The 17,889-nt window shown below is 51.4% G+C and overlaps 2 protein-coding genes across 2 annotated transcripts in view; one reads left to right on the forward strand and one right to left on the reverse strand.

Moving 5' to 3' along the window:
- Window positions 1-12,584, forward strand: part of LOC128725601 (signal-induced proliferation-associated 1-like protein 1) — a 53,571-nt gene extending 40,987 nt beyond the window's left edge. Inside the window, exons 2-3 of the mRNA XM_053819358.1 lie at window positions 6,680-11,665; window positions 11,736-12,584. Of these exons, the coding sequence (XP_053675333.1) occupies window positions 6,680-11,665; window positions 11,736-12,278 (5,529 nt within the window). The 3' untranslated portion in view covers window positions 12,279-12,584. The remainder of the gene's footprint in view (window positions 1-6,679; window positions 11,666-11,735) is intronic.
- A 2,340-nt stretch (window positions 12,585-14,924) lies between these two features.
- On the reverse strand, window positions 14,925-17,264 carry LOC128723835 (sphingomyelin phosphodiesterase-like). The gene is made up of 3 exons (XM_053817600.1): window positions 17,114-17,264; window positions 15,476-16,905; window positions 14,925-15,406 (listed from the first exon to the last, which is right to left on the reverse strand). The coding sequence occupies exons 1-3, from the start codon at window positions 17,262-17,264 to the stop codon at window positions 15,068-15,070; spliced, it is 1,920 nt and encodes a 639-aa protein (XP_053673575.1). The 3' UTR covers window positions 14,925-15,067.
- Between the last annotated feature and the right edge of the window lie 625 nt (window positions 17,265-17,889).

Raw genomic sequence — 17,889 nt, forward strand, 5'->3', positions numbered from 1 at the left:
ATGTGGCCGTGTTGGGGCGTTCGATTGGTGAGAGGAATGTGAAGAATGTTCATGTTCCAATGAAGCTGTGCGTCCTACAAACTTGCCGTGCGCGCGCGGGTTAGCATTCTTACGATGCCGTCGATGTCGGCTCATGATCGATCGCAACGCGGACACATATTGGTTGGAAAGTGTGGACTTTCCGCATTGCGGTTGAAGGCACACAACGTCACGCCGTGCGGGAAATAGGTTCGCAAATAAAGATGCATGAGATGGCTCCACTGAGAGCGCTACTGCAACCTTTTGGCCCTGGCTGGGGTTTAAATTGCTTCAACAAATTCCCTACGAACGAGTGCGTGTGTGTGGGGGTTGTTTATAAAAACTACTTCTCCTTCTCGGTTGATGAAAAACTTGAGCATAGAATAAACACCCCAGCATCCATTGGGTCCGGAATCCACACGCTAGGCCTAATGAAAGTAATATTGCGGCCACATACTGCGTGTGTCCGTTGTTCGCCACGTTTCTTCGCTCGTGCTGATCAGACACCGCGAGGTTCAAACGAATTAGAGCTAGTGTAATTCGCGAGATCACCCGGCGGGAGATGTTAATGGGCGACTACTGGGCGACGGACGCCTACGTAGGGACGTTTGTGAGTTCGTTGCCCTTAGCTTGATGTGTGTTTTTGTGTTTTTATTTTTTTTTGTTGTGCGAATCGCAAAAGGAGGGGGTATATCGTCTGGCGCCACGTCTGCGTGACTCCTTGCTAACCGACCGGAAAGAAATCTGGAGCTGCAAACGCTGGACACACTGCTGCCGGGTTTATCTGCGGACATCGTTTGCGAAAAAAAAAGAAAGAAAGAAATGAAACCGGTCGGAATAAGCTCATATCGCTTTGCGGTGGCGTCCAGTCGTGTGGACAGCTCATGGAGGTGTGTGATGTGGTTGCCGGTATTTTTATTTAAAAAAAAAAAACTAAACGTAGAGTAGTAGGCACAAATGAGAATGCTCACGCGTTACATTAAATTGTAACACATAGGTTCATGGTTGTCAGGTTCAATCGGCAGTGGTCCAGTAGCCCCACCAGCAGCAGGCGCCTTGAGGACGCCTACGTTCGTCTATGGCCTTTCAACAGGCGCGCGAACTCGGTCACCTAGCAAAACACACTCTTCACCCAAACGAGCCGGCTAGAAGAGTGAGTCTTATAAATACCCGCCAACGCGAATCAGTATGCGCTACGTGCGTGTACGATCAGCTGAAACCGGGACTAAACTAGGGCACAGGGATAACTTACCATATGCTTACGCGTGTGTGAGCGAAGGAAGGAGATTAACTTGCATCTTTCGGGCGAAAACCCACCCCGCCCCATCGAGGACAAACGACAACAAGAGCATAAAGCCAGCGTGCAGTAGCTGACCGATGATGATCCCTTCAAACCGTGGCGTGGAGCGAGTTTTTGTTCTTGGTAGGACTATTTTTAATTTTATTTCGAACGCAACCCCAAACGTGGCACGAACCATAATGAGATTATTCCACCACTTCTGCCCCGTGTTGGCTCCGTTTCGATGCAGCAACACGGTCAAAATGGAGCGGGTCCTGAGGGCTTCGAAGCGCAAGTACGCGCGATTCCCCCAACGAACCGTGCCTTAGTCACACCGGCGTGTTCTTTACTAGAACGAAGTCGTAAAGTTCTGATGCAACACCTCGCGATTGAGAGCCCGGTGTGTGTGTGTGTGTGTGTGTATGCCGGCGAGACGAGAACGCGAGAACGGCCAGACTACATATTTATGAAGTGCACAAGTACCATGTGAGGAGATATAGTCCCCCCGACGTTTGCCTTCCATTTCCCGCGACGCTATCGAGTGCATCGAAACTAAATGTGCACTGGCGGCACACACACACGGGGGGAGGCACTGAGCCGTGATGCGTTTGGTTTGCATCGCTTGTAACTGATATTGCCGCACTTGCGGTGCTCGGTTTCCACTCGCTCGTCTCTGTGGCTTTTCCGACACATGGCCGGTCATCGTCGCTGCCTCTTTGGTTCTATGCTCATCCGATGCTCCCGTTTGCGGATGTGATATCGGTGCAGCGCCCGGAAGGGAAGCGAGAGCGGAGTTTATTTATTTATTTACTGCACCGTTGAGGATGCACGCGGGAAGCCCGAGATTCGTTACTTCATAATATGCATTACAACCATCACGACGCCGTGGTTGGGATTCTGTCAGCGAACGGTGGCTGCGTTTTACCGGTCTGCTTTCCGTGTCTCGGCTGCCGGCTTTTGGGACGAGCTCATCCACCGTTCGAGCGGGTTCGGAAAGAGGAAAACAATATTATCATATCACAGTTGTGCATCCCCGCCCGACTGACGAAGCGACCACCCGGATGGGGCTGGAGAATATCTAGATGCTGGTGATGGACTCTGCGGCTTCCCACAGACGGAGCTCTGGTTGGTTGGCTTTATGCCGCATCCATCTCCCACGGTCGTCTCGAAGATGTCGCTTAATGAAACGCACTTTTCTATAGTCCGCCCAGCGCCATGACGATACCACCGGGACTGGTGCGGTACCGCGTTTGAACAACGTCAGAAGATCGCTCGCATTACACAATAGATGCAATTGTGGTACAAATTGTGTGGCCATTAGCCTTTTTTTGTTGTTATTTTTTGTCCCTTAATGATGGCTGCATTGTGACTTCCGGATGGACTTTATTGACACCTTACGACGAGTGCTTGTCTTTTTTCTTGTCTTCCTGTTATCTTTGAGAAGAATAACAATCGTTCACCTCCCAACCGGCACCATTAGAGTCATTGAACTGTAGGGGGTCATTTCCCTATTTCCACTTTGATAGCGAGCTTTACGAGAGCTTTTATCTACAACCTTACTAGCAGCGTAGCGGGCCACTCTAAGGCACGTTTTACTGCGCACGAACAAATACATCCCTTAACGGTACCGAAACCCCCTCAGCTTTTGTTTTTCCATTTCATCATAAACGGAGCTCAGCTCGCGCCGGTGCATGTGCACACCAAAAATGGATAACAAGATTCATTATCGCAATCAGGAAAGAATCATAGGCCAACAAATGCTTACATGGTTGCGCAAAGCTCGCAGTGCAGCAGAAATAAATCTTACCGATTAAGTACACCAGCAGGCTTGATGAATGTAACTCCTCGAGACCTTAGGGCCCAGGGTAAACCACCGCGTGCACCTTCAACGTATATACCCCGTGGGGAGGAAAACAGGACAGACACCTGGCCCTTGTTGCGCACCGGCCAGCCAGCAACATAACACGACGGTGGCCATCATCCATGCCGGTGCATCCATGATTCGCCATAAACGACGGCGTAATTGTTTTCGATGCTGCCCTGCTCCCTGTACGCAATATCATAAACGATGTTGCTCGCTCGCGTGAAACGGCCAGTGTCGTAAGAGAGACAAAACACGCACACGCTACGAGGAGCCTTACGCAGCCCGACACCCGTTGGCGTGCCGTTACACGAGGCGAAACTCCCAGGAAGGCTGCAAGCGGTTGCCTAGCTGCAGTACAACAACCAAGAGTGCACGAGGCACAAAATTCACAAGGAAGAGAAAACTGGAATGATGCGTACGTTCGCGCGCGCTGTTACAATACGTGAATAGTCGGGGGAAAAAAAGCGGAGCACACCCTTAGCAAAGGGGTGGTTTTTCCTTCCTCACATGCGGTTGTTCCGTCTTCGAGCTGGGAGTTTGCGTCTGTCGGGTTTGTCGTCACCTAACATTAGTTCACCGACAGTACGTCAACGTGTACGTGTTCGAGGAAGACGACGGTTTGTTTACGTTTTTTTAAACCTTTCCTTCCTGCTCTTCCCGAGGCAACAAACAACAAAGAGGAAAGGTGCTCGATGCAATCGGTGTGCAGTTGCTGCACCAAAGTGTACCCGTACTAGTCCGACCAGAAGAAGACCGGTTGGTGGAAATCCAGTCCGGACGACGGGGCACGCAGGAGATGATCCTTTTTACTCCCGAGGCCCTCAACCCATCGCGGAACTCTACAGAATAGGCTAGCAGGGTTGCCTTATTAAGCGAAGAGAGAAAAGCAGCCGCGCCAGCAAGTTGGTTTTGGCGCGTAGGTCTTTGGCTGTATTTACGCACGCACGCAGCTCTAAACACGTTTTCCTACTTTCGTTTGGACGGTCGCCCCGTGGCCCTAGACCTAGACGACGGAGGTAATCTTTCTTCGGTTGGGCTCATCTGGCGGTGGGTTGGAGATTTTCTTGCTCTCTGTTTGGGGCCGGTTTGTTTGCCGTGTGGTGGTCTCCAAGTTTAAGGTCTTTGTTTGCGTTTCTGCCGAACGCCGCCGCGGTGAAGATGCAACTCTCAGGAAGATGGTACCGAGTTGAACGGGAATTGTGAGGTGTTCTATTCGTAGCTCGTCGGGGGGGAAAACACAGAAAACCCCGTTAGCGAGTGAGGAACTAACGGCCAACGAGAATCCAGCGTGGACTATGGGACGAAACAGTGTGAAAAGTCATTTGGACTGATTGATTGACACCCGCACTGGAGTGGATTGATTTTTCGCTTCGAAGAACAATACTAGCGCGTGGTTTTAGCAGTGCTGAATTCGTTGTTCGAAGGTTGACCTATTTGGCGGAAGATTTGATTGGGCTGGTCCGAGGGCTACATCCTCGCCCAGAGAAACGACCCCGATCGTCGATCGACAGCGTAATTGATGCAGTCATTCGCCTCGAAACATAATGGTACTCACGGACACGAAGCTCGAAGGAAGGGTTTAAATTCGGCGGAAGTAAGAATCGCTCTCGGTCCTCCAGATACGCTTCTACGATTCAGCTCAGTATGGTGCAATGTGTACGCTCACTCACACACCCACTATCGAAGGGAAAGCGTCGCTGTGGAAAACAGAAAGATGAAATAAATAACACCCAGACACCACATCTAATTGATCGATCGACCGATGATCGTGTGCTTGTTTGGTCGTCCGCTTCTTAAATGCAACACCAGCGGTTCTGAAGGCGTACGGGGCGCGTGATGCAGCTGTTGCATGGCAGCGTGAATCGAAGGATCAACTAGACAGTGGAGGGCTATTCTCGTACAAACCCGCCCATTAGAAGCCGCGCCACAAGACAGAACCAACGTCGATGCGGTGAAGAACCAGCCGAAGAAATTGGGCCCGTCACAAATAGACACCATTGGGTCCAATTGCAGCGTGTGTGTGTGTTTTTTATTGTATACCTTTCTTTTTAGTTCTCTTCCCGGCTGCACCCGGCAGTGGGGCGCATTGGATCGAAATTGGAAGTAGAACTTTATAATCACCATCCTGCGGCCGGCCCGTGATCGAGCGCTCAATGATTGATGCTCGTTCGAATCCTGACGGCAGCTCGGTTCGATGCTCAACGGTTCATTAGCGATGAATGGGATGTCTGAAATGAAGTGTTAATGCGCTATAAAATTAGATTAGATTGCAGGCGCGCTGTTTGGGGTTTTGGAGACCAAACGTCACGTTTCGGCGTTCACTCGCGAAGCAAAAGCCCGCAAGAAAAGGAACGTTAAGCGAATAATGTTTTATTTTGTACACATTTTTTTTTCTTCAATCGGGAGGGTTTCCCAAAAATACGTTCTATTGCATTGGTCATATCCGGTTGGTGTATCGCAGAAAGCAGTTAGGAATCATTTCCGAGAGCTTGCTGTGCTGATATACCTTCACGACGGAATTAGATCACGATATATTCGGATTGCATGTCTTTTTTAATTTTCACGCCAACTGCATTCCCTGCCAAAAAATGTGATCATGATCGACATGATCAAAACGAGCACGATTCAGGTTATTTGGGTTTTTGGGAACACGCATTTCCTTTAAAAGGAACAAAATGCTTTACAGTACATGCTGCTGCAATTGGACATGGTACCAGATAACGCCACACGATCATTAGACAGGGTGGAAGCAGTTTACGTTTGATTAGTTCCGGAGTTAACCTTTAGTTCCTCCATACCGAGCAATCCAAACTTCACAGAATGACACATCCATCCGCTAGGTGGCTCGGAGCGGAAATTGAACCTTCAGTTCGTTCGTAAGTGATGACCGTCAGTTTGTACAGCGCGTGATCATGTTTTCCTTGCACTTGCTGGCCTTAGAGAGGTGGTTGATAAATTTGGGCATCGGAAGAAGTAGCTTTTCCTCACGGAAATTTTAGGTTAAGCAACTTTCGGGATGTGGCATTCCCGTTTTATACGGGTCACATCGTCTGTTACATCGTCTTCGCTGGTCCGCTTTATTCGCCAATTGTGAGTGCTCGCGTCCATTCACGTGATGCGCCATAATGCGTGGTTCGTTAGAAGGGGTAAAAAGTAATACAACGCCTAAAGCTGGCTGAAGACAATTGCCAATAATTAGGCCAGTCGGTTCAAGCATTCGTTTACGCTTCCGGTGGCCGCAATGAACGATGATCCTCGGCCTTTTCGGTCATAGCTGATGGAAAAAAGGGCCGAGGTCACACTACTCTTGAACGGTTAAGTGCTCTTGAAAGAGACCCAGATCAGCCGAATGCTGCTTCGTCGTTCGGTCAGGTGATGAACCTCTACAGCGTGATCGAATTTTGATTGATTTTCCCTGGCAGTGCGTGATGTTGAATAAAAGCATAGCATAATAACCGTTCCGTTTTGTGAAGCTTTTTTTGTTAAACTGTTGTCTATTTTTCTCCTCTAATCCCCAGGACCCTAGCAATGGGATGATAAATCTGACGGATGTTGGAGGACCACCACCTCACATGAACGGTGGCCCAGCGGCCGGTTTGCCACACATGATGCCCACGCCGGTTGTAGCCGGCGCTGGTATAGCCATGATGGGCCAACATCACCAGCAACAGCAGCAGCAGCAACAGCATCAACAGCAACAACAACAACAGCAGCAATCACATCCCCAGCAACGTCTCGTCGGAGCACCATCACATCAGTTGCCACCATCGGGAATGCATCATCCACACGGACCACCTCCTCCACCACCGGGTGTTAGCATTGGAGGACCTCCTCATCCCGGTTTACTAACCCCAGCCACCGGTGGACCACAAACTCGACCGTCAGCCCGTGAACGCGCGATGCATGCCGTTGAATACTACAAAAGCAACGTTCGAAGAGCACGCGTAGACGCCGGTTTGGCGCGAAACTCTCTACACGAGCGCTACTCGTACGTCCAACGGCAGATGGTCGGCATGGGCAATGGGACCGGAATCGGTACGAAGCTGTCACCGCACGGACACGCGGATCACCTCTACCGGAGCAACTCGAGTCTTGAGCTGATCCACGATCATGGTGGTGCTGGCGTTCCGGACCATCTACACCCGGGTGGTGGAACGAATCTTCGACGCGAATACGGTAGCCACGGTTCGATCGATGTGATCTCGTCCGATCGACATTCGCACCATCATCATCATCACCAGCAGGGTCAGGGTGCACCGACACCGGGTGAAAGCTTCCTCACGATGCTGCAGGAGTACCAACCGTTCGGGCTGGATGCGTCCTCGCTACTTTACTCGCTCAACAAACATCATTCGACAGGACACGGACATGGTGGAGGTGGTAATGGTGCCACCGGCGTGTCCTCAGGAGCAATTCAGCTCAGCGGTGAGGATGTGGTCGATCGCGGTGGTAATGCAAGCCCGAAGCTAAGGAATAAATTCCACCGACTGTGGGGTTCTGGTGCGACCGGGAGCAATGGATCCACGAACGGATCTGGCAAGCAATCGCGGCAGGTGTCGGCGAATGGTGCTGGTGGAGCGGCTTCCCTTGACGATAGCCAGCTGTGTATGGCGTTGAACGTAAGCGCCAGCTCAACCACAACGACTGTCTCATCGGCGGACATTGAGGAACGGCAGCGTCGTCGAGCGTTCGCACATTTTGATTGCCGCTCACTTACGGCCAACCTGGGTTATGCGGCCAAATTGCGTGGGTTTCTGCTGGAACGGCGACGTAACACCACAACGGGTGCTTCAGCAGCGGCCACATACGGGACACGATCATCCACTCCGGATGGGGACAGTGTGGATGAGGACTACGGCGATGGGCAACAGAACGAGCTGCTCGAGAATTGTCCCTTCTTCCGGAACGAGATCGGTGGAGAGGAAGAGCGTGAGGTTAGCCTCACGAGGATGGCATCGTCGACGACACCGACTGGGTCTAGTGGAACCGGCAATGGACAGCAACGACGTGCGATCCATCGACCGGCACTTGCGTACGGCGTATCGGTGCTCGAATGCGCCGCAAATGACACCCTGTGGAAAGGTTACACCTGTCCGTATCAAAAAGGACCGCGGCCAATCGAACAAACCGACACCGGAGCGCTGTACTACCGGCAGTACTTCTTCGGCCAGGAACACCAGAACTGGTTCGGCATGGATGAACACCTCGGCCCGGTGGCGATCTCGATTAAGCGTGAAAAGCTCAACCCAACGCCGACACAGACACTTGCCCTGCACGGTTCGGATGTGGCACCGACGACGACACACGCGGCCGATCAGTACCTGTACCGGTTGATCGTGCGCACCTCAGAACTGCTGACCCTGCGCGGTTCCGTCATCGAGGATTCCATTCCGAACGCGCGCGGTGCCGGCAAGCACGCAAATACCAAAGAGATTCTCGAGTACGTCGCGCCGGAAGTACAAATCGGTTGCCTACGGCTGGCGGTCAGCACGGCCCAGTGCGAGCAGCAGCTGCTGAAGCTGGACGAGCAGGGGCTCACGAACAAGTACAAGGTGGGCGTGCTGTACTGCCGGGCTGGCCAGTCCTCCGAGGAGGACATGTACAACAACGAGGAGGCGGGTCCGGCATTCAACGAGTTCCTCGACACGATCGGGCGGCGCGTCCGGTTGAAGGGCTTCGAGCACTACAAGGCCGGGCTGGACAACAAAACCGACTCGACGGGGACGCACTCGCTGTACGCGACACACCAGGATTGCGAGGTTATGTTCCACGTGTCGACGATGCTCCCGTTCACGCCCAACAACCGGCAGCAGCTGCTGCGCAAGCGCCACATCGGCAACGACATCGTGACGATCGTGTTCCAGGAGCCGGGCGCTTTACCCTTCACACCGAAGAACATCCGCAGCCAGTTCCAGCACGTGTTCGTGATCGTGCGTGCGGTGAATCCGTGCACCGAGCACACGCAGTACCGGGTGGCGGTGTCGCGGTCGAAGGACGTGCCCGTGTTTGGGCCACCGGTGCGTGCTGGGTCGCACTTCCCACGTGGCAAACAGTTTGGTGATTTTCTGCTTTCGAAGGTGATCAACGCGGAGAACGCCGCACACCGGTCGGTGAAGTTCGCGATGATGGCGATCCGGACGCGCCAGGAGTACCTGAAGGATCTCGCCACTAACTACAGCACGGCGACGGTGGTCGAGACTGGCCAGCGGTTTTCGATCTTCCCGAGCAAGAAGCGGGAACGTCCGAGCAAGCCCCGGTTCTCGGGTGACCTGTCGCAGCGGGGTGCCTTCTGCTGGCAGGTGGTGCTGCATGATAGCGGTCAGTCGACGTGCGTTGACTGCTTCCTTGGCATCTCGGCGGAAACGTTCGTGCTGATCGAGGAGTGCACCCGGCAGATCATTTTCGTGACACCGTGCCGGGCCATACTCGGTTGGTCGACGAGCCAGAATGCGCTGCGTGTGTACTATCATCAGGGAGAGTGCGTGACGCTGAACATGCGTGACACGGGTGACCGGGATGAGCAGCTGGAAGTGATCGAACGGCTGCGTGCAGTGACGAATGGGTGTGGTGCACTGGAGCTGAGTCTACGCCGTAATCCGATGGGTCAGCTGGGTTTCCACGTGCAGCCGGACGGGGTCGTAACCCAGGTGGAAATATCCGGCCAAGCTTGGGCCGCTGGTCTCCGGCAGGGTTACCGGTTGGTCGAGATCTGTAAGGTAGCGGTCGCAACGCTATCACACGATCAAATGGTCGATCTGCTGAAGACGTCCGCTCAGGTGACGGTAACGGTGATCGAATCGTTTGCCGATTTTACACCGCGACGTGGATGCACGCTGCAAAACTGTCGCTTCAACTCGATCAACTACGAGAACGACTACGACAACATGATACTGGAGGGAGGATCCGGCAAAAACGGAACAGGTGGTACCGGTGGAGGAAGCGGCACTGGTAGCAGCAAAAAGGTGCTTCCTGGCGGACAGCTTCAATCTTCCGCTAGTCACCGGCGCCGGTACGAGCGCAATTTTTCGCCGCCAAGATCGAGCAATAGTTCGGGATACGGAACAGGAAGCAGCAGTCGATCGTTTACAGCGGCCGTTGGAAATGGAGCAAGCAATGGAGTGACTCCGGGTCAATCGATGACTGCCGTTCCACCAGCGAATGGCACAGATATGGGGACGCTAACGTCCTCCTCCAGTGGACACTCGTCGAACGACGAGCGTTGGTACGACGTATTGGATCCACCACAGGACACAACCTCCATGATGGTGGGTCCACCGTCCGTGAGCTCGGATCCTAACGCAAACTACCATCACCCAAAGCTGACGGCGTCAAGTAACTCACTGCCGTTGGTCGGATCCAGCCCGCGGCCACTTTCGCTCCACAACGATGGTAGTGGCCAATCGTCGGCAACATCGCGCAGCCCCGCTAGCCAGCAATCGGCTCAATCGATGGGACGTGATAGCTCGGCCAACATTGCTCTTCGGAAACGATTAATTAACGCTGACACTCCCAACGGAACTGGGGAAGTGGTGGCCATGCAACAGCAACCGCATCAACAACAGCAGGCACACCCGGAGCCGCTGTACAGCAGCTCGTTGAAGAACCTTTCCAACCACCATCTTCTGCTGAATGCCGCTGCTGCAGGTGTCGGTAACACTGAGGAAGATGATCTCTCCCGACACAACTCTCCACAGCTACGCCGGTCGGCCACGACAACCAACATCTACGGCATCAATGGGAAAAAGTCGAGTTCGGCTGTGGCAGCCACCTGTTCGGGTAGCAGTGCATCAAGCAGCCGGAATAACAGCCCGCGACCCAACGGAACTAATGGCGAAACGGCCAAACTGCGCAGTGGAGTTTCGGCGGCATTGAAGGCCGGAGGCCAGCATCACCCGCAGCGGAACAGTGTTAATTATACGACTGGGAGCACTCTGCAGGAGGACCTGATGAAGCTGATCAATCCGGACTACATTGCAAACGATGACAATTTCAATGCGGGTGCGCTCGAGCGTATGCAGAAGGGCCACCACAATAGCCACAGTCTTGGGAACATTGCCAACCTGGCGGGGGGATTGAAGCCGATTCCGCAGAAAAGCCGCTCCCGGGAGGGCATCAATTTGGGTGGATCGAATCAGCAGCTTTCGGCCGCAAACGGAGGTCAATCGCTTAAGCTGGCTAACGGTGCCGGTGGCTCAAGCAGCCCCAGCAACGCCAGCAATGGAGGTGAGGAGGAAGTCATCTTTACCACCGCTCGCCCGGCAACGGTCATCTCTTCGACCACGTCAAACAGTTCCAGCCCAGCCAGTGAGCTGTTGGGGAAGCACCACCTGAACGAGGATCATTTGAAGATGTCTCCCAGCCGAAAGCAACAGCAGCAGTTCTTGAATGGGGGTATCCTGAAGAATGGCGGTGGACCGAACGGGGGCGGGAAAATTCCTCTGCCCGACATGAAGGAGATGGATTGGAGCAGTCTGGTCGACACGGCAACCAAAGCAATGACACAGGTAAGTCGATCAAGACACATTTGATGTGCTGCTAAATGGTGCAAACTAACCGCGGTTCTTTTTATTGCAGTTATCCGAAACCGTAGCCAAATCAGGACATCCTGGCAGCAACGTTTACTATGACGACATCAGCCAGGTGTTGAACGGGGTACACCATCACCAACAACTGCAGCAGCAGCAGCAGATGGGTCCTGGGCACAATACGGGTGGCATGAACGGTGCCGGAGGAACGGCTATGACCAACGGGAGTGCAGCCGGAGGGAGCAGTAGCATGAGTGGAACCGGAAGTAGCATTGGTAGTGGAGTGGATCTGTCCTCTTCTACGCCAAGCTCGGCTTCGCCCGTGTCGACTGGAAGCAGCAGTGCTGCTGCCGCCCAGCAGCAAGTTCTAATGGCACTGCAGAACAGTTCGAGCCTACCGGAACTGCAGAGCCAAGTCAGCCAGCTGTCGGATCGGGTGTTGCGTGAGCAACGCCGTCGTCGATCGCTCGAGCACGCTGTCCGGCGGCTGACGGAAGAAAACCGCCGCCTTCAGGATGAAAGTCAGGCGGCCGTGCAGCAACTGCGCCGGTTCACCGAGTGGTTCTTCCAGACGATCGATCGACAATCGTAATGGATCGAGTCACGACGCAGACTTGAGTTAAATTAAAACTCGTACACATACACACATTATGTCGTGTCTTCCAAAGCGTGATCAGTTTGTAAGGAGAGGAAAACATGAACATTCGTTTTTTATAATTGACCAAAAATTATGTACATAAAGAAAACGCATCAGTAAGCAGAACTTTTCAATTTATATACGACGTTACTTAGGGCGATAGAACATGAGAGTGGGACACCAGTTTAAAGATGAACATTTTTTCTGCAACACCCATGTATGCTAACGGTAGCATACGAACAGACTATACGAACGAGTTGATCCGTGTGCTTTATAACGATTATTGTCGATGCACGTTTATACGACGAGGTATTTGTATCGATTGTGAAGATGAGACGGTCTGAGCTGCCTTTCAATGGGCAAATGTAAGCAATTTTTTCGCAAATTTAACAGCAAACACCAATTTACTGCTAGGTTGTAGCAATATATATACACACATACACACATTTACCCATGTATATTCAACGAAACATTTGTCGACGAACATTATACAAGGATATCTTACACAAAACTAATCGCATTCTTTTTGCGAGAGGGTGATACGAGCGTTGAAGACAAATAATATGCCAAAAATGCCTCTTTTTCATAGAACTCCTACTACGACAGGTTTTTTGTATGTGTTTTTTGTGTATAGAAATCAAATTTAGTACGATCTTAATTTATAATCTATTTCATTTTGCCTTTCTTCACGTTCAGCATCGAAAATTATCGGTAAAGGTTTGCTTAACCTTTTGCGCAACGTGATCGATTGGCGCTGATCAATATGCTTCATCCAGTGTTTGTTGTATTAACTTTTTTTTCTCTGTTTATCTGGCGCTACAGATATTAGTTGTACCCTGCAGTAATAGGCTTCCTAGCGTAATGTTGATTACTTTAAGTATTATTCTGTAAGCAAATGTAAAAGTGCACCAAACAACCGACGACTAGGGCGCGAACTACATCCGCTATAATTCCGTTGCTCCTAGTTCTTTTTCTGTTTTTCCTTATTTGTGATCAGTGGCATTTTCTTAGGGAATGAAGCGCGAGAGAAACTCAACGTGCGTAATCACTTTGAGTTCGAACGTTTTCTTTCGATCGTTAGTTTCATTTTCTCGCCGCATTGAAAAAATTACAATGGAACGAGAGCAATGGAGTACAGCTCGTTAGTATCTCTTATAATTTATGGGTAATGCTATTTCTACTTTCTTGTTACAATAACTAGACGATAAGCAATACTTGCATCCACGCAGCAAATGAAAATAAACCGTTACAGGACTGTACCCTTGAAAATTGTGTTTGTCTAGTTTCAATAGTTGTATTTTTCAAGTTGTAAATACAGCATATCACTAATGTTAGAGAAAATGCTTCTACAAATGAACAGAAGTACAATTTCTTACACTAAATTAGTCCTTGCCGGATAATCGAAAATAACAGAACTGAACTCGCAACTATAAACAAAGACTACTCGCACATGTGATTCTGACAGCTGGCAATGAGATGACCGCAGCTGACAGTACAGTTTGTTTACATTCTTGTGCGGTTCGCCACGCTGGTTTCACGGTTCGCCCCGTGTTTAGTGCTAAATTGCGTGTGTATAGCCAAAACTGAGTGTTTTTTGATGATTAACTCTACTAAAGTAGAGGATAAGCATGTGAGCAGCAAAAAAAGATGACTGTGTATACTGTACGATTGCTAATTATCGCGTATGAAGACGAGAACCAAATGCGCATCGTCGTTGGAACGCGCTAATGGCAGTGGAACCTGTGTATAGTGCATAGTTTCGTGTTTCATATGGGCTTTTTAGTTAACCTATTCTGATAGAAACAATAGGAAACATTTTCCTTTAAGTTGATGGTCAATCAGGCCGTTCCGAAACAATCAGTGCAGGCAGAAGCCAACCAGTGCCTCCAGTGTTCTTGTGCCAACCAGTGCCGACCAACACCAGTGCCAGTGTGCAACAGTGTGGCGCTAAAGTTAGTTCTTGCATGCAAGTTTCGCTACTACGCGCAATTTAAAACAGCTCCAAACACGTGGTGAGTCTTTACGATTTTTACCATTCTTTTCAAATACATTTCACACTTTTATATACGTATATATTTATCTTAAATTTTGAAATATATACTTTTATGTTGAACTTTTATCACAACCGTTAACTCAACCATTGCTTATATAACTTTTGCCGCTGTCAATTGGGTGGGAATGTTGAAGTGGGTTCTTCTGTATATACCGCGCGAATAAACTGTGCAAATTTGTAACGCACCTGTTCTATCAAAGCTCCTAAGCATTTGAATTCACAAACGATGGAGATAAATACCGTCGCGCGATTATTCGTTATCGTTAACATCAAATCAGTCAATACAAACGCTACCCATCGATAACCGTCACCGCAATCAAGACAAACTCATAAAAAATAAAACATAAAACAAACTCACTTTATAATACGTAATCGGTGGCATTGTGGCGATTCCAACAATCGTGTTGCATGACCAACGGAAAAAAACGAACGTGCAAGGGCTGATTTATCTGCTTGTTCCTTATTTGTTTATCGTAACACATTTGTTTATTGTCGTTAATGCATCAATCGACCCCACGCGATATGCTTATCGCTTAATGGGGTATCGGGGTAAATGCGATTCAAAACGCTCTCCGAAAATCTGAAGGTCGTAATAACACTAAGCTTCCGGTAATATCAAGGAAACGGTTTCGGGGCCCCTTCCGGAGTTTCTTCTCCCACACGACGGCACGTTTATAAAACGCATAAGGTCTCAATCGAAAAAGGACTCCGTCAGCTCCTCGCACTTCCGAACATCATCCGCCTGGTTGGTGACGATCTCGCACAGGTGATTCAGCAGGCAGCTGTCGGTGCAGTCAGTCGCAAGGGATGCGTCTGCCAGCTTCACCTTATATTCCCAGTACCGGCGCAACTCGTCGCGTCCTCCAGGCGTGCCCAGTCGCTGAATCATCTCATCCACCCCGGCGGGGCTCAGATCGCTTAAGCCAAACTCCTCCTGGAACGAGTACATGCGGAACCAATCGGGCCGCTCATCCGGCATCAGGTTGGCCGAGGTCAGGTTGTACGCGAACGACTCAAAGTCCGTCACTTCCTGCAAGGTGTGGAAAAACGTAGTCGATTACGAAACGGTTCCCATCCTTCCCATGCTGCCCTCACTCACGTATGTCTCCGGATTGACGTAGTACACCACGTAGTTGGGGTTGACATCGGTATGTGCAGTGCCACTACCACCATTCCAGGCCACACCAACCGCGAATTCAGGCCGTTCGCTTGCGTAGAACACGTTGAATTCGTCCTTGTGCGTGTGCCCGTGGAACTGAGCGCTGATCGTGTCACGGAAGCGCTCCAGCACCCGTCGGTACTCGCGCTGCCACACGCTAAAGCAATCGGATGAGATGGGTAGATGGGCCAGGATGTGCACCTTTTCGCCGGCCCGTTCTGCCTGCAGAAGGACATCGTGCAGCCACTGGAGTTGACCCGCGAGTGCGTCCGGTTGGAACAGGATCCACCAGTTGAACGTGTAGCAGTCGTTGTTGTTAAGCGCAACAACTCGTAGTCCTGGTCGGACCAGCGCCGTGTAGTAGCCTCCGAGCCGGATCGTCTGTTGAGTCGCACGTGGCAACCAGTGGCTCCAAAGGTCCGCCGATAGGTGATACAACCAGTTGGTGGAAAAGTCTGGCCGCTCGATTTCACCGAGCGCGTACACATTTGTCGGATGTGCCTCGTGGTTACCGAGGATGTTGTAGACGGGTGTTTCTGGGAAGGTGTCCCGAAGCTTCGTGATAACTCGGTTGATCGAGCGCACGTTGTACCCAACCGACGTTTCCCAAATGCCGTGATCGATGATGTCGCCCGTGTGGTAAACGTAGTCCGCATCCGGATGATCTTGCGCAACCCGATCGATTAGATCCTCAACGGCGTTCCACGGTGTGTCACACGCTCGGTAATCACCCCAGTGTCCTGCACCAGCCGCTGGATCATCGGGAATACCTTGAGACTCGCGGCAACAAGCCGGTGCACCACATTCCGCGTTGTACCCGGTACGATAGTTCGGGTCAAAGTGCATATCCGTGATCTGCACGATCTTGAGATCGTTCGGACCACGCTGAGCCGTACCGGTTTTTGATGCCGTCACGGGAGTGCCATTCGGATCGATGTCCACTTGCCATCCACTGAACACGGGGTCATTCAACACGCACGCACCGGACTGAAAGACAACCGCACAAAGTGACGCCGACGTTAGGTCGGGACGGTTGTCCACGATGTACAGGATTGTATCGATGTTCAGTTCGATCAACCCTTGGCAAATGGACGCCTCCTGTAGGTTCAGCATCTCGCACAGTTCGGCAGCCGTGTTGGCGACTTCATCGCGGGATGCACCTTCACGACGGAACTCCAGCAAAGAGCCACCGAATCCACGGCAAATCGTACACATGGGTCCTTCGCGAGCCGTAGGCAACTCGCGGATTTCCTTCGCCCGTTCGTCCACACCGATGCGTGACGCGGTCACGAGCCGTTGGAAGTGTGGCGACATCACGCCATCCTGTTTCCAGCGGCGGAATTCCCGCGACACTTCAGCTTCGAACTCGTCTGCAAAAAAAAAAACAACCACCGTGCAAAGTCGCTGATTAGCGATGCGGGACAGAAGCACAATCTAACCCCCAGCAAAGGGCCGCTATACAGGGCTTAATAGGCACAAACACACGCACGATAAGATTAAACGCTGAACTCGCGAGATTTAAACCCACCCTCATATGTCGTGCGTCACAAATCACCTTTTCCCCGCAGTCTTACTTACCGTAGTACTTCTGCAGCCGTTCCACGGTCTGGGTGTATCCTTTTGGTCGCAACCGATCGGCACCGGTCGTGGAGGCCTGTAACATCACCACCAGCAGTACCACGCACAGCACTGCCACCGTTCCAGCACGTAACGTGGCCACTCCTCGCATCATGGCTCACTGTCTCAAGTCAGGGTTCTGTTGGGTTCCGAGGTTCGGTACACTATGGAGTGGTGTCGCCCGGTTACGGTGCGTTTTTATACACCACCAGCACTCTTCAGGTGCGTCACGGTAACGCCTCTGATAAGGGACAGAATGTGGACCACCCCATCGGGAGGCGAACCATCGAAGCTTGGGCCCACCGGTATCGGAATCCGCGTGCCGTTTGATTAGACGCGACCACTTCAGCTTCCCATCGTGGTGGTGGAGGCCATTTGGGAGCCACGATGACAGCACGATGCTGGTTGCTTGTAGTTTGCAGTGTTGTGTCTGCTGTGAACGAGCATGCGATCGCTCTTTTGCGGGTGTATGCTCTCGTGCTGGTCTTTTGAACGTACACGATGCTGTGAAGATGCAATGGAAAGGGTTTGGGAAGTGGGAAAAGACCTTGCTCGGAATGCCCGGGACAGTTTTCTGGGTGAAATATATGAAGTATTTGTGCCTCTGAAGTCTTGGCGAGCAATAGTTCTTGTGATAAACGCCACGACGAACGGTATGGGAGATCGATTTGAAGCTCCACCAGCGTTAAACGGAGGGAAAATCGCCAGAAATGAGCACCAGAACACGTTTTAAAACG

Source organism: Anopheles nili, chromosome 3 (genome assembly GCF_943737925.1).
Source record: "Anopheles nili chromosome 3, idAnoNiliSN_F5_01, whole genome shotgun sequence".
NCBI classification, from domain to species: domain Eukaryota; kingdom Metazoa; phylum Arthropoda; class Insecta; order Diptera; family Culicidae; genus Anopheles; species Anopheles nili.